The sequence below is a fragment of the Sminthopsis crassicaudata genome, chromosome 5 (genome assembly GCF_048593235.1).
Source record: "Sminthopsis crassicaudata isolate SCR6 chromosome 5, ASM4859323v1, whole genome shotgun sequence".
Classification (NCBI taxonomy): domain Eukaryota; kingdom Metazoa; phylum Chordata; class Mammalia; order Dasyuromorphia; family Dasyuridae; genus Sminthopsis; species Sminthopsis crassicaudata.
In genome coordinates this window covers 204,999,275-205,016,527 of record NC_133621.1, presented here as the reverse complement: position 1 = coordinate 205,016,527, position 17,253 = coordinate 204,999,275, and the positions used below count along the sequence as shown (strand labels likewise).

General features: G+C 32.9%; 1 protein-coding gene across 3 annotated transcripts in view; it reads left to right on the top strand.

Annotated features, from left to right (window-relative positions):
* Positions 1–17,253, top strand: part of MDM2 (MDM2 proto-oncogene) — a 31,679-nt gene that overhangs the window by 2,459 nt on the left and 11,967 nt on the right. The window contains exons 4-9 of one of the 3 annotated variants that reach the window (XM_074269686.1): positions 1,040–1,114; positions 4,291–4,424; positions 5,919–5,968; positions 8,715–8,782; positions 8,904–8,997; positions 11,937–12,094. In XM_074269686.1, the coding sequence (XP_074125787.1) occupies positions 1,040–1,114; positions 4,291–4,424; positions 5,919–5,968; positions 8,715–8,782; positions 8,904–8,997; positions 11,937–12,094 (579 nt within the window). Of the gene's footprint in view, positions 1–1,039; positions 1,115–4,290; positions 4,425–5,918; positions 5,969–8,714; positions 8,783–8,903; positions 8,998–11,933; positions 12,095–17,253 lie in introns of all 3 variants that reach the window. The other 2 variants (XM_074269685.1, XM_074269687.1) reach the window with 2 other exon arrangements.

The following is a 17,253-nucleotide window of genomic DNA, read 5'->3' as shown; positions in this document are numbered from 1 at the left end:
TTCCTCCCTCCCTTCATTTCCTTCCTCCCTCCCTTCCTAGCAATTGGGGTTAAGTGACTTGCCCAGGGTCACACAGCTAAGAAGTATTAAGTGTCTGAGGCCAGATTTGAACTGAGGTCCTCCTTATTTGCAAATAAAATCTAGTTAGGTGCTGTGAAGAATACTAAATATAAAAAAGAAGTCTCCAGTCCTTATAATTTACTATCTACTAGAAATTAATAAACCGAGTAATTTCACACCTTAAAGAATAACATAAAAAGTTTTACAAGTTATTATGATGGGTTAAGATAAATCACAGGTTTTTTGTTTTTTTTTTTTTTCCTAAATTTTTGACTTGAGAGTTGCAGGAGTTTGTCACACATTTATTTAGTAGTTTATAGACAAATATCTCTGGAGATACAAAGGAGTTTTTACATTCCTATCTATAATCCAACCTTCTCATTTTATAGGTGAAGAAACTGAGACCCACAGAAGTATGTGACATGCCCTAGGTTAAACTGTAGTAACTTGTGGAGCAGGTATTTGAACTCAAGTCCTGTAACTCCCAAGTTTTGTGTTCTCTGTAAGCAAAGTACCCAGGCTCTAAAGAAGCAGCATAGCTGATAGAAAGAGCATTGAGTGAGGAGAGAAGAGCTAGGTTCTAGTTTGAATTCTGTTATCAGCTCATCTTATAACCATAAATGCAGGATGCTTTGCTTCTCTGGACCTCATTTTCTTCATCTGTGAAATTCTAGATACTGTGATTCTTTTATAGACTTCTATGATAGTCCATAAAGTGTCTGGATAGAGAATAGATTAGGAACTAATAGGGAACTTAGAAAGATTATCTGGTCCTATTCCCTCATTTTGCAGATGAATAAGGTGTGAGCCCCAGAAGTTGCAGATCAAAGTTTTGAATCTGAGTCCTATGCCTCCAAATCCAGTACTACCATACCATATTTTATAATTTCATTTATTTTGATTATTGTTTTCAAGTATTAAGAAAATTGTGGTTATAGAAATATTTTGTAAGTATTATGGATCATTTTTTACTTTATAGGTTCGACCAAAACCATTGCTATTGAAGTTGTTGAAGTTTGCTGGCGCACAGAAAGACACATTCACAATGAAGGAGGTAAGTTATATTTAGAGACTATAAAGGAGGTAAATTGTATTTCGAGATGAAATACAGATAAATTTCTTTTGTTCAACCTAATGTAGAATGCAGTAATGGTGAAATAGTTGCATTGTGGAGAAATTTTTTCAGCAGCTAGAGAGATGAGATAATGGAAGGAATTTGACTCTTCTTATAGGTGTGTAACACTTTAATATACTGCTTTTATTACTAATTGGAAAATACTAGTATCAGGTTTCAAGTGGAAGAGACAGGGAGGTCATAGGGAAGATAATGTTTGTAGCTTGAGTACTATTGAGGTGATTTACCTATGGACACTTTGTATAATATGAATAGCATTTTAACTCATGGATTATTCTTCTATTTACAGTGATATCACATCCAAAGTTGTGGTCTTCTTCCCAAATTCTCTTCTGTGGAATTATCTTTTCCTTTTCCAAGTCAGAAATTTTATTCTCATCATGTTATTTAAAAATAATTTTACACTGCTATGGTCATTATACTACTCTCCTTCCTTGGGGTAATTATAATTTTCTTTAAAAAGATCTTTTTAGTCCAAAAGAATCTCTGTTGGAATTTTGATGGGTAAAAGAGAAGGAAGGAGACTTAGCAGAAGTCTTTGGTTTTACTGTATACCTATTGTGGGTTTCACTACTTTTGCCTTGATTCAGTGATCATATAGTTGGGTAAGCAGGAGTTAGGGTGCTTTTTTCCCTTGAGCTTGATCTATCAGAAGAGATGTGTCACTTAGTTGTTCACCAGGAAGAAGAAAGAGGAAGATTATCTTATAAGATTTTTATCATTTTCACCTTCCCAATCAGGGAAGTTCTTATGTAGTATGTGTTTCTAGCTTATATGCTTCTTTAGAATTCATCAAGTTAAATAGCTTTAAGACCAATAATTTAGGTTTTACTCACCCTCCCCCCATTTCATATTCTGCCTCGAAAGAAATGTTAGATTTCAATTTATTGTACATTTATGAAGCGCCTAGTACATGCAAAGGTTTCAGAGACAATGAAAATAGTTTTGGTGTCGAAGAGCATGCTTTCTATTGGGAGATTGGAAATACAGCGTTTAATTAACTATTTGCAAAAGGGATTAGGAAAAATTGTAAGGCTTTCAGAAGATGACACTAAGATTGTGTCTGGAAGGAATCTAAGATTTCTGAGCTTTAGCTAAATTTAGAGAACCAGAATTAGGCCAGATTGGGTGGAAAAGAGAGTACATGAATGAAAGGATGTGTGAGATGTTTGGAAGGAGAAGCAGCAGTTAGAAAGGATTTTAGATTCCATGTTCTCAGGAGTTCATTTTTTACTCTAGAGCAAATAATACTGAAGTAATATGACTGAACTTCTGTGTTAGGAAAACTATTTGGCAGTTGTATGGAGGATGGATTGGAAAGGGAAGATTAGAACTTAAAAACAAAAAAACAGGAAGTTATTAGAATAATCCAGGTAGTAGATAAGGGTCTAAGGTAAGTGGTGCTTATGTTAATCTGAAAGAAGGGGATTTAATGAAAATAGAGTTGAGAAAACTTGACAACAGTGTGGAATTAGAGAGGGGGTCAAAATTAAGGTTGTCTTGAGTTTGTGCATCTGGGGTGACTAGAAAGGGGGATGGTGTTCAGCAGAAAGAGAGATGTTTGGAATAGGGACAGATTCAAGAGAAAAGATGAGTTCTTTTGGCATTTGGATATCATTCATTGGAAATGTACTGTAACCCAAGAGATTATTTTTGATAATACTGATTTTGTAATTATCTGCATAAAGATAATAACTGAACCCACGGGAGATTGAGATAACTGAGGACAGTCTAAGAGAGAGAGAGAGAGGAGAAAAACAAGACAGAACTTTGGGGATTTCATTTTATTAGTGAATGAGGAAATTGACAATATTTAGAACCATCACAGAGTAGGAGCAGAAGGAGAGGAAGGGAAAGGGGAGATTCCATAAGAGCAGGGGGTGTCAATAGTTGAAAGTAAAAAACAGAGGGAAGAGAGGGATTAATCTACTAGTATATATGTAGCAGTGACATGTGGCCAGTCTAGTGAGACTCTTAGATCTTAGGGTGTATATTCAGGGTTGTATTGGGAAAGTAGAGAGGGAGAGAGCAGAACCCACACTTATTTAGGAATTTAAGTGTATGATATAACTAGAATGAGAGGAGACAGTAGGGGAGTACTTGGTAAAGTTTTTAGGTTTTTAGTTTTGGCATTTATGAAAACAAATATCCTTGAGTATAGATAAAATTTAACTTGCCCTTTCAATGAGATCCCTGAGAGGTTGTTTTGTGTTGTTAGTGAGCTGATAGTTTCTCTCATGGTGATGTGCTCACAGGCTCTTGAGCTTTGTGACTGCAATGAACAGAAACTATATGCTAAATCCGTGTAGTTAGAAAGTTCTTGCAATTTAATCACTTTTGATGGACGTATCATCTCTCAGTTATCTGAAACAATTCTGTGAAAAGTCCGGATTTTAGAGGAAGGCAAAAGCTGCACTGCTCTCGCTTCATCAGACTTACTTTAAATGAATCATACTCAATTATTAGTAATCTCAAGGACAGTGTGATAAGTTGGAGAGTATGCAGAGAATTTTGAGTTCATGACTGATGAGGTTCAGTAGAAAGAATGGGATATGTTTAACCAGGAGAAGAGACCACTTGGGAGACATGACAGTGAGGTTCAAGCACTGAAAGGGCACTGGACTTGTTTCACACAGGGCAGAATTAGTGCAGGGGTGGAAATTGCACAGAGGCATTTAAGCTTTAAGAAAAAAGTTTCTAATAGCTGTGTCAAGCTGGAATGGGCTGGCTTGAGAGGTGGCAGACTACCTTTTCATGGAGGCCTTCAAGCATGGGCTGAATGATTGCTTGTGGGTATGTTACATTGGGGATTCCTTTTGTCTTTGACTTAAATTATAGAATTGCTCTTTTTGCTCCCACTTTTCCAAATCTACCCCTGGTGGGAAGGCTATCTTTTAATACACAGACTGCTTATACTTTCTTATGTGCGCACTTCTCTCTCTCTCTCTCTCTCTCTCTCTCTCTCTCTCGCTCTCGCTCTCGCTCTCGCTCTCGCTCTCTCTCTCTCGCTCTCGCTCTCGCTCTCGCTCTCCTTGCATGTATTTTAGATTATAGCGTTGGTTTCTCAGTATTTATAAATTTCATTTCTATTTCAGGTTTTATTCTATCTTGGCCAGTATATTATGTCAAAACAGTTATATGACAAAAAGCAACAGCACATTGTTTATTGTTCAGATGACCTTCTTGGAGATCTATTTGGGGTACCAAGCTTCTCTGTGAAAGAACATAGGTAGGCTGTTTCTGTTGATTCACTCCATTTAAAAATCTGGCTATGACTTTAGGTTCATTTTTTTAAACTTATAAGGTCATCTTTGTTTAGTGAAAGGTTTTTATAATTATATATCATGCTAAGTGTCATGAGAGTCTTAATTAGAAACTTTATGTTGTTTTATGAAAAGTTCTGAAATTTAATTCTTCAGCTTTGCCTTACTATATCCTTACTGAACCATTATAGGTTTCACTACTGCTATATAAAGAGCCTATATCTTAGCAACTTTCAAAAGTACCTATTTCCTTTTTTGACATGTTGTCATGAAACTTTGTTTTGATATTTAAATGGAACCTAGAGACCAAGTATTTTCTTTACATCTGGAATTCATTATTTTGCTTGTACGTGACATATTAATTTGATAATATAGCTTCTGTTGTGTATGGTTTACTTTTTAAATGATTTTTTAATGGAAGTTTTATACATTCTGTTTATTTCCATTTTCCCATTCAGTAATTTTATTGAAACACTAGCAGGCACATAGATGATAATGTTAGTTTTTCTCTTCTTTTGAGAACTAGAAATATGATGACATGTATGGTAATCTCCAAATATATTTTTCATGTCTGGTTACTTAAGTGATTTTTTTTGTAGATGTTAAACAAATAGAAAAAGAGCATGAAGTGACTAGCTTAAAATTAATATTAAAGTAGAAACAAAATTGAATAATTCTTTATGAGAAAGGTAGAAATTTTTTTCCTGTTTTGACAAATTCAGAAGAAACTGCTAAGAAGAATATAGTTTTCTAAATCCTCAGACTAAAAAGGCTGTCTTTATTAGCTTACTTTAACACTCATTAAAATAAATCAGTTCTTTATGTAGCTTTGAATCCTATTGGTAGTATGCTAGATTGGCCCTAATATGTCAATTCAGTTTGAAACTTGTTTAATAGCAAAACCCTTTTAATTTTTTTTTTTCAATAGCATTTTATTTTTCCAGTTACATGTAGTTTTCAACATTGGTTTTTGTAAGATTTTGAGTTCCAAATTTTTTTCTCCCTTCTTCTCTTACCTCCTCCCTTCCCAAGACAGCAAGCAATCTTATATGTTATACATGTGCAATCATTTTAAACATATTTCCATATTAGTAATGTTGTGAAAGAAAAAAAAATCAGATAAAAAGAGAAAAACCGTGAGAAAGAAAAAACAAGAAAATAAAGGTGAAAATAGTATGTTTCCATCTTCATGCAGTCTCCATAGTTTTCTCTCTGGATCCATATGGCGTTTTTCATCCCAAATCTATTGAAATTGTCTTGAATCAGTGTATTGCTGAGAAGAACTAAGTCTGTCATACTTGATCATCATATAATCTTGCTGTTATTATGTACAATGTTCTGGTAGCATAACTGTTTTAAAATGTTTGGTTGTATTAATTTGAATTCAGTCACTATGCAGATTTTCCATTACAGTTGTATTTTTTTTTTTTTTTATCCCCCCCATCTAATTCCCCTCCAAGGAGATTATATGCAATGATATCTAGAAACTTGATAGCAGTCAATCAACAGGGTAAGTTGATTTTGAAAGAATTCCAAAGCATTTTTTTTATTGTTGTTTACACTCCAGCATTTCATAACTAGTTTTCATTAAATACTGCATTAATGATGTGGAATTGTAGATTTTAATTTATTTTCATAATATATGAATTTTCATATTCCTCATATATATAAATTTAACTTCATTAAGTTGGAAATTATTGATTTATTTTGAAAGTTGGGTAATTTACAAGTCCTCAGTTTGTAGAAGTAATCAGGATAGCCAGAACTTAAACACTGATGAGTGGATTTCATGTCCTGATTAGTGATGCATTACTTTTTATTAGGGGTCCTAGTAGCACCATTGAATAAATATTTACATGTTTTGGAATACTAACAATACCACATGGATCATTGTGTCTGGGAAAATGATAATTTGCTTCTCTATCCCCAGTGTGTGGTTCTGTTTCAGTATAGATAATTCAAGATTTTGCCTTGTCTAACCGGCTTCACTTATCCTAAGAATACTTCTGGAGGCAAGATTGGTTTTAACATTGACTTGAATTAGCCATTACTAAGCTTGAATGTCTGCCTTATACCTGTTCCCTAACTTCTGACTGAAATCTTTCTCCAGAAGACACCAAAGCCCATTCCATAGATTATTACAAGACACAGATGCAAGATAAGACATACTCTTTGTGTTAAAATCAAGTTAAATTAAAATCAACAAGCTCTGGAATGCAGAGATGATAATAGTAATTGACATCTTTATATAATGCTTGTGATTAAAAACTATCTTAAATAATAATGTCATTCAGAGCTCCCAGCACTCAGTATAGGTCTGGGGTAGTCTGGCTATTGTCCATGATTACCACTAAATAGTGGAAGAAGAAAAATGTAAATTTACGTTTCCTGACTCTAGTTCCAGTAAATTATTTGTTGTGCCAAGCTGCCTATGCCTTTGAAGCTTATAGGTTGCCCAGGCATTACTTGTGGTTGGGTCTGTTCATTTCGTTTGGGCTAGAACTAGACTTAATTATTTTTGCATATGTATTTGTCTCTTGCTACCAGACTCTTTGCAGCTGTAATATAAAAGAAGCTAAGTGAATCCTTCTTATAACTATTAATGACTTTATAGCTATTAATTTTATTTTTCATCTCAGGAGAAAAAAGTAGGTTGGTAGTACTACCTTCTAATGTTGGCAAATTGGGCAAAAAGTTAGAGTACTATGTGAAGGTCAAAGAAATTAAATGGAACTTTGGACTTATGATATCTCAGATTTGAGGGGAATCTGTCATTTCCTGAAGCAAACAGAATTTATATTAAGTCCTTAAGTCTTGTGTTATGAATTGAAATTACCTAAATTGATCTTTTTGAGAGGAAGGATTTTTTTTTTGGGGGGGGGGAACGGGACACCAATGAAATTGGTGTGAGCTTCACAATAAAATGTGGAGTTCCTATCAGTGTTGTGTCCTCCCAAAAAAAGCAGGCTAATTTCTTGCTCCAGACCCCAGATGCTATTGAGTCCCTCTCATTTTATAAATGGGAAACCTCAGGCCCAAGGAGGTACAGTAATTCCTTGTGTCACAGTGGCACAGCCAGTATTGGTACCAGAGTCCTCTGACTTTAAACTTGCCTCTCTTCACTGTATACATTTCTTTATCTGTTAACTTCATTCCTGCCTTATACTTAATAGCTTCATACTTAGCTTTGAAAAGCTTCAGTAAAATAATTTGTCACTCAAAAAAAACTTGATAGTTACCTGTGCATATCTTATTGTTAAAATACCAGAAAATTTACTTTAAAATTAGAAAATTAAGATACTAATTTATTTTGAATTATGAGAGTTAATGAATTCCTGGATTTCCACAGATATCATATCTTCTCTTTTGTTTGTTTTAAGTTAGACCCTGATTATTATTTCCAAGTTCTTTTCTTTGAAACAACCTGGACCTCTAGTTGCCACTGTCCCCTTTGCCCAGAATTTCTGCTACTTTCTGACTTCTTTGCAGCCCAAGCTCTCTCCCCATATCCTCTGATTTCTGTCCTTGATGAAAGATCTAGTATTATCTATATATGGGTAAAATAGCCATCCATCTATCCCCACCCTTCAGTTATCTAAAAGAAAGTTACTCATAATAGAGATTTGTGGCACTATTTCCTAATGCCACATTTAAAAATAATTATTATATTGTATAATAAAAATTTTGGAGCCTTAAATCTATCAAACCAAAATATATTTAACCCATTAAGTTGGAATGGTGATATTCTTGTTTTGGGGTATGGAGATATAATTAATAATTTTTAAAGTCTTTATAAATATAGAAATTGTATTTTCAGATATTATTTTCTATGTTCTAAATGTTCTTTTCCCCCCCAAAACAATAATCTGTAAAATTATGCTAATATAGTGGGCTATTTCACTCTCTGTGTTAATAATGATAATGACTGACACTTAAAATATGTCATGTATAATATCAATTAACCTTTCAACATTTATGAGACAGGGTACAGTTATATACCTTATTCAATAGAGGAAGAAACAGGTTTAAAGATGTTAAATAACTCCTATGATCATACAGCCTCCCAAACTTAGCCAAAAGCATAAATTCTTAATTTTTAAATTTTAATGGGGAAAATACTATTTTAAAGAAATGCTTTTGTGCCACCTATTAGGAACATATTTGACAAAGATTTCAACTGCATAAGAGGTTCATGTCTTGCTGTTTTTGTTTAAATTATCTTTTCGAAACACCTTATTTATATTTCTTTTCTTTAGAATTTTCTAGTCCAAACACATCTTCAAATGAAACCAGGTGTCAGCTTGAAATCAGAAGTGGTCAAAAGGTGATCTTTAAACTTTAATATTTTACGCAGTAATTCTTTTACACTGGAAAGTGTATGACTTGTACCTGAATTGTATTCTTAAGCTTAGTATTTATTTAGTACCTTTGTGTTGAATACTTAGGAATCTATGCAAGAAATGCAGGAAGAGAAATCATCACCAAATTTTAATTCTAGACCAACTACCTCATCCAGAAGGAGAACACATAGTGAAACAGGTATATAATAAGTAATATTTAACTTAATTTAAAAATTTTGTTTCATTCATTCCTACCTTGAAATTGTTTTACATTGATAGTAGTTGATTTAATAATCATTGCTGAAAGGATTACTTGTTTGGTAGGCTGATGAATCTTTTGAGTTTTTTTTCCTTTTCATTTTTATATATAATAAATGCTTATTTATTTAACTCTCACTAATTATTTAAATTATTTCCAATTTCTTTCTTATTAATGCATTTTAATCTTACTGAAGTGTGTTTTAAGATTTTTTTTTTTTAAAGCCACTGATAAGGTAACTTCATTTGAGAAAATAAAAATGAAGATATCTTTGGATAGAAATGTAAAAGGATACTATTATTTAGAAATGTGTAAAATTACATATATGTTCTCACTATACTGTACTTTTCTTAATAAAACAAAAAATTAAGCACACACCCTCATAATACATTGACATATAAATTGCTTACATGAACTATTGTACTAATATGTTACATACATTATAAGAACACAAGAATAGAAGTGAAAGTATGACAGATAAAAAAACAATAGTTAAGTTTTTTTAATGGTACATAAAATAGTAATATTTTTGGTGAAAGCAATTGAATATACTTCTTTATCTTTGAAAATCCTGATAATTTAAGGTACATCATTAACATCATTAGTAAAAATGGGTAGAAATGAATATTTTAAAGAATTTTAGTAACATCAAATTATTTTGGTTGACTTTCTGCCTGATTTAATTTCATTTCATTGTATTGTTATGTTTATCTTTTAATATGACTGATAAAAAGCTACTGCTAGCAGTAAGAAATGACAGCTCTTCCAGTTTGTCCATTGTGCCCATGCATTATTAACATTATCTTCAATCCATAGTTTCTTTCTGGGAATCTTTTTTAAGCTACTTGTCTATTTTGTGAGGGTTAGTCTAGATAAACCCAGATAATACTGTAAATCCATTTAACCAGCTACAATATGTTATATGCTGAAAGCAAATAAAGGAATGAAGGTGCCAGTCTCAATCCTTTTGTGTGCTGTTTCTCCCACTATTCCCTTAGAATACCTCAGATGTTAGTCATAATAAGTGACCCATCTTAAGTAAGGATATTGGTACTAAGCTTTATTAAATATTAATAAAGCTTAGTTTTGCTTTTTTTTTTAAAGTCATAGAAGTAAAATCTTTTTAAAAGTAGCTCTTGAGGCAGCTAGGTGATGCAGTGGATAGAGCATCTGTGTTAATATCTGCTCTCATCAGATACTTAGTACTTCTTAACTGTGTAACCTTGGGCAAGTCACTTAACCCCAGTTGCCATGGGGGAGGAGGGAGGAGTAGCTCTTACTTATTTTGATTAAATTAAATTTAGATTAATTTAGAAATTAAATGATTAAAGCCACTTTTGCAATAAACTTGTTTTGTTCTTTTTTTTGAGATAACCAACAATAAAAATTCATATTCTAGAAATATGGTATTTGTCAACATAGAGGATTTTATTTTTTTTTAATTAAAAAAAATTTAATTTTTATTCTCCTGTAACATGTAAAACAGTTTTTAACATTTGTTTTAAAAACTTTTGAGTTCCAGTTTCTCTCTCTTACTCCTCACCCTCACCCTCCTCCCATTGAGAAGGCACATGTGGAGTTATGTAAAACATTTCCATAAAAGTATATTGTAACAGAAAACCGATTTCTTGCCTTCCTTTTCCCTCAAAAGAAGAAACCTTTAAGAAAAATAAAGTTTAAAAAAAGTATGCTTCAGTCTATATTCAGACATAATGTCAGTTCTTTCTTGGGTAGGAATAGCATTTTTCATCATCATTTTAGAGCAGTCTTGAATCATTGTATTGTTGAGAATAGCAGTCATTCACAGCTGATCATTTCCCAACATTGCTATTACTTTGTGCATGACACATTTCACTTTGCTTGAGTTCATGGAGGACTTTGCAGATTTTTCTTAGAGCACTGTGCTCATCATTTCCCAGAGAATAATATTCCATTATAATCACATACCATAGTTTATTTAGCTATTCTCCAATTGATGGGTATTTCCCATCTTTGCTTATTTTTATATTTTATATTGTGTGTGTTGTGTATGTATGTGTGTATACATATGTAATAATATGTATATATTATACATTATAATATTTTTATACATAAGTCAATATACATACAGATACATACATTTTACATTTAAATACATACGTACACACTATATATATACACACACACATATATATATATGTATTATACCTATATTGGTCAAAAGAAATATATGATATTATAGCCCTTTGGGCATAGATCATATCTTTTGATCATTTGTCAATTGGAGAATGGCTATTTTTTATTAATTTGATTCAGTTTCCAATCATTTGAGAAATTAGGAATTCATCAGAGAAACTTGCTTTAAAATTCTTTTCACAATTACTATTGCTAATTGCATTTCTTCTTGTATATTTCTGTCTTTTCACCCTGTTCTTTCTCAAAAGTGTTTTGCTTCTGTCTACTTCCTTACTCAATATGGCCTCTTCTGTCCCCTTCTTCCCTTCTTGTATCCCTTTCCTCTGCTATTTTCCCATAGGATAAGATAGATTTCTATATCATATTGGGTGTAACATACAGTAGATTTTTTTTTTAATTAAAGATTTTTATTTTCAAAACCTTACAGAGGATCTTAAAGATGAAAACCTCTTTATGAATTTTATAAATTGTTACTTATGGAGAAACAGTTCTGTAAAAGATATAATATTAGATGGTTTTTTAAAAGATTGAGAAGTTTCAGTAGAGCTATTTTTTTTCTTTTCAAACATTTTTGTGTTGCCTTTTAGTTCATTATGCCTATAATTTTTGATGAAAAAAGTTTCAATATAAATGTACATGAAGCATGGTTTTTAGCTAATAATTATATAAATTAACACATTTTCTCTTATTTTCTTACAAAGAAGAAAATTCGGATGAATTGCCTGGTGAAAGACACAGAAAACGGCATAAATCAGATAGTATTTCCCTTACATTTGATGAAAGCTGTGCTCTGTGTGTCATAAGTGAGATATGCTGTGAAAGAAGCAATAGCAGTGACTCAACAGAAATCCCTTCAAGTCCGGTAATCATTGCTTATTAAAATAGATTAGATAACTTGTTAGCAAAAATGTAGGTAAAGGTGGTTTGAAAGAACTTTTTCAAAGATAGGTGTGAGCTTTTAAACTTGAAATAATATTTTCTGTTTAAGGAAAGCAGCTGTATAAGATTATTTAGGGATATGATTTGATGATAAAATTATTAAACTTGATGAAAGACATTTAAAAGAATCAAACTTAAATAGATTTTAGGAACTTGTAGCAATTTCATTCTAATGATTGGAAAAGTTTAAAAATCAAGGGCAGAACACTCCCTCCCATCCTCCAATTTGAACTTAGATATCTATTGTTCTTATGGGTCTGAGCATTGTAGCTGGTTTTAACTACTAGGATTTGCATGTTTTTTTGGAAATCTTAGTTACAACTTAAGGCAATGCCTTATGTTTCAGCTACCAGCAAGTAAGTCATTGTTAGTTATATTCACCACCTACTCACCTATCACATATAGTGTGATAGCTTTGAAAATGAGAAAAGTTCAGATTTAGCTGGATGGAAGAAAATACTGATGTGACATTATTATGTATGGCAAGACAGTATATTGATTTCCATGTAAATTTAAGAGACATTTTATTTAGTACCTACTGTGTTCAATACTGTGGGAGATGTTGATGGAAAATTAAATCATGGCTTTGGTTTCCAATTTGTCCGTCTAGCTGTCTCATATCTTTGAAGTTAACTATTATTTCAGCTGTGTTCCTAGCTATTTCACTATGTAACTGGTTGTAAGTATCCTTGATACAATGTCTTTTAATCAGAGAACCATAGATTGAGACATCCTCTTGATTAATTCTTTCCCAGTTTAATTCCAGGATGTCTAATCATTGATCATTCAACCTAAGTGAAGATTTTCTCTGGGCCATTGAATACTCTCAGTTTTAGGAGATTTTTTTTTTTTTTCTTTTAGTTTGAGCTAAAATTACTCCTCTTTAATTTTTATCAGTTGGATACCAGTCAAAACAATTATGATGTTGCCTCCATATGGCAGTGCTTTATATGTTTGAAGATTACAGTATCCCCTACTAAATGTTATTTTTTTCTAGGCTAAACATTCCTGTTTCTTTTAATGAAACCTGTAGTGATATAGAGTATTTCTCCCATCATAGTCATATTCATACTCCAAGTTGAATATTAACTTTTCACCATTTCTTCAAACAATGTAGTACCCAGAATTAGATATAATACTCCTCAAATGCTTGTCATCGTATAATGTAATTCTCAGCACCTTGTGGTAGAACACTTTTTTTTTTTTTGTAATCTTACCATGTGAGTTTATTGATTCCAAATGAGTCCCAGATGAGGAGGCATCCTCTCTAGTCATGCAAATTAGCAGCTATTCTGTAATTTAAAGTCTTACAGAATTGCTTGGAGCACTGAGTTCTGAGACCAGCTCTATTTACTATTTGTTCTTGAGTTGGTATCCATGGACCCATCCATGTATAGATTTCAGGTTGCCCATGATAAGATTTAAATGAGAAAAAATTACATCTTTATTTTCATCAAATTTCTAAATGAAATTTAACATTTCCTTCAATTACTTTAAAATAGTCTTCTGAGGAGGGGGTCCATGGGTTTCACTAGACTGCATGATACAAAAAGGTTAAGGACTTCTTCATTGTAACATGCTGCCTCTCATTGGATACTTTTAGTTCCTTCACTGATAGTAGGTAACTTTTATGAATTTTTTTTTCTGTTCTTTAACTGATTTAGAGCCTTGATCAGTCTGTGGGAATCTGGAGTACCTTTTGCTCCGTTAAAACTTAGGCTACTTTCATCAGACTCTTTGGAACTGGGCTCAAAATTTACTCATTCAAACTTGGATCCCAAAATTCTACCCCTACTTCGAGGGGCAGGCCTTATGAGAGAGAGAGGAAAGGCTAGTAGATTACTAGTATAGATTGAGTCTGGCCAAAGTCCTTTTTTAGATTTTTTTTCTCCTATATTTATGGATGAGGAGAATACAGGAAGAATGGGGGAGTTTTGCTGGGTCAGAATTGAAAGATTTGGGTTTGCTATCAAAGTCTGAGAATATAATAAAGGAATTGTGAAAACAGTATTAGGAGGAAAAGGGATTTGGTAGGCTATTTGGAGAAAAGAGGTGGCAACTGAGGGAAGAATCGATTTATAATAATAAAGGGATGAATCAGATCCCTTGACTTGAGATCAAAGTGGTACAGCTGAATTGTTACGAATAATTTTATTAATTCTTTGTTTTACATTGCCACTCTTTCAGTTTATATTTTCTCTTCCCTCCCAACATACATATATACATATATATATATATATATATATATATATATATATATATATATATATATATATATATATATATATATATATATATATATATATATATATATATAGTAACAAAGAAAAGTAAACAATACCAACTGTCAGCAGTTGTGTTTGACAGTATTCTACAGCATTCTAAACACACAGTTCCTTATTTTCTCAGAAAGAAGAGAAGTATATTTTCTCCTGGGGAGGGACCAGTATTGGTCATTAGATTTTAAGTGTTTGCCTTTAAGTGTAGCTTCAATTCACTTTGTTTATCATTTGTATATGTTGTTTTTTGAGCAGCTATATGGCACAGTGGATAGGGTGACAGGCCTGGAGTTAGGAAGATTCATCTTCCTGAATTCAAACCTGGCCCAGAACGCGTGCTAACTATGTGGTTTTGGGCAAGTTATTTAACCCTGTTTGCCTCGGTTCCCTCATCTGTAAAATGAGCTGGAGAAGGAAATGGCAAATCATTCCATTATCTTTGCCGAGAAAACCCCAAATGGAGTCATGAAGATTAGGACACGACTGAACAACAACAACAATAAATTGTTTTTCTGCTTCTGCTTACTTCATATTTTGCATTCATATTAGTCGTGTTTTTTTTTTCCTAAATTTCTCATTGTTTTTCATGTTACAATGATATTTTATGTTCATATTCCACAATTTGTTTAACTATTTCCCCAGTTAATGGACACTCATTTTGTTTCTAGTTTTTGTAACTGCATAAAGTGTTGCTATGATTGTTTTTCTGTATTTGAGAGTTACTTGTATTTTTTTTTTTTTCTCCCCTGGAGCTATGCTGTCAGCATTGGGATCTCTGAGTCAAAGATTATGAATGACTTAGGGGTTCCACATTGTTTTGCAGAATGGTTGGACCAGTTTATAGGTTCACCAATAGTGTATTCATCTGTTTGTTTTCTCCATATATCCTTCAGCATTGACTTTTCATTTTTTATTATGATTTGCTGAGTATGAGATGAAACTGCAGACTTGTAACTTTGTATTTCTGTTATTAATAGTGATTTGGAGTATATTGTATGCTTATTCACAGTTTGTAATTCTTTTGAAAAATTGATATCCTTTACCACTTAACCATTGAGGAATAGTTTTTTATAGTTAATTTGTGGTGGTGATGATGATGATAGCCATTAGCATTTATATGGTGTTTTAAGGTTTGCAAAGCATTTTACAGACATCTCATTTTTATGAAGTATTTAATACAGTGAATTTCCCCATTGATAACTTACTTTCTTATTCCTGACAATCATTGTTTCATGATTGAGAATCATTTAGTATCTATCACTGGTGTTAAAATAGGTTTTTGCATCATCAAGCAATTTAGAATCATTGAATCCATGATCTTATTTTCTGAATGTAATCCATCCCTACTTAATCTCATCTCCACTTCATCCATATCCAAATTCACTTTCCCTCTGGAACACCTATCCTACAAATATTGGCAAACTTATTTGATTGGCCATCTGGCCAATCTGGCATTGTCTAGGTAATATTTTAATCCGTTATTTTTTCCTGTTACGGATGGTTAGACCATTCTCACATTGCTGTGAGTTTATTTGAAATTTTGTGTAGTGTTCCAGGGGATGATGCAAATCGTAAATAGTCTATTTGATTAGAAGCATTTGGATAGGCTTGTAATTGATAAGGAATTCTTTGTTCAGACTTTGTGTAATAGTACATTTTCTATTATGTGTTATTTGCCATTAGTAATCAATGAATATTATCCTTATAGTTATATTTACTTTGGAGCCTTATGTGATGTGATTTTGATATGTGCCTCCCTTCTTCAAGTCTGTGTTTTGTTTTATTAAGTCAAATTCTTTTTTTAAATCACTGAATAATAGCCAGGCATGATGGTGTACATCTATAATTCTTGCTACTGGGGTAGGCTGACGGATCTTCTTGAGTTCGGGAGTTCTGAGCTGCAGTATGGCTGAAGCTATTTGTGTGAGCTAAGTCCAGCACCAGTGTGGTCAGACTTTGGGAGTGGAAGACCACCAGGCTACCTAAGGAGGAACAAACTGTCCCAGATCCATAGACGGAGCAAACTGAAGTCAGTTTTGGATCAGGCTTGTTTAGTGGATGCTGTATGTTCTTCATCTTGGACTGGTTGAGGAGACCCACTCTCCAAAGAAGAAAAATCAGTGAATAATAAATAGTGGGGGTATTGTGTTGTTTGTATCTTTGAGGCTTTAGAGTTGACTAAAGTTGTGGTTTTTTGTAGAAAATTGTCTAAGAAAATAACCATTTTGTGGTTTTTGTTGAGGTTACTATGGATATGAGCATGTGGGCTATTTGCATATAAAAGGAGTGTAAGTTGCTATCTTCTCAATTCCTTCCTATTCCTCTCCCCACATATTTTTGTTTTGGTGGGGGAGGGGGGTTGGAAGGTGGAGAAAAGCAAGATCAACAACTTTTTCAATCTTTAGGAATCTTTACCTCTTGGTTATCTTGTTATAATTGATCCTTGAGAGCTTTAGAAATTGTTTCCCATAGCACAGATTTCTTGTATATCTAATTGGCCAATTCCAGTAGCTCCCAACTTTCTGATTTTAGTATAATTGCCACTTCTTTACAAATTTTATTGTATATGAAGTCTGTGGCGATTTCATATCTTGGGAATGATATACTTACCATAAAAATTCTCACAATTCTGCTATTTTATGTCGCTCTGATTTCCATCTGGTTTTATCTGGAAGTTCGTTCAGGATGAGCTGGTTTGATCTGGATCTCAAAGCAGCTTTGTTGGATTGTTTTCTTAACAGCTTTTCATTGTTTTTGAGGTAATACTGCTTGTAGTCTTACAGCATTTTTCTGTAGTTTTACA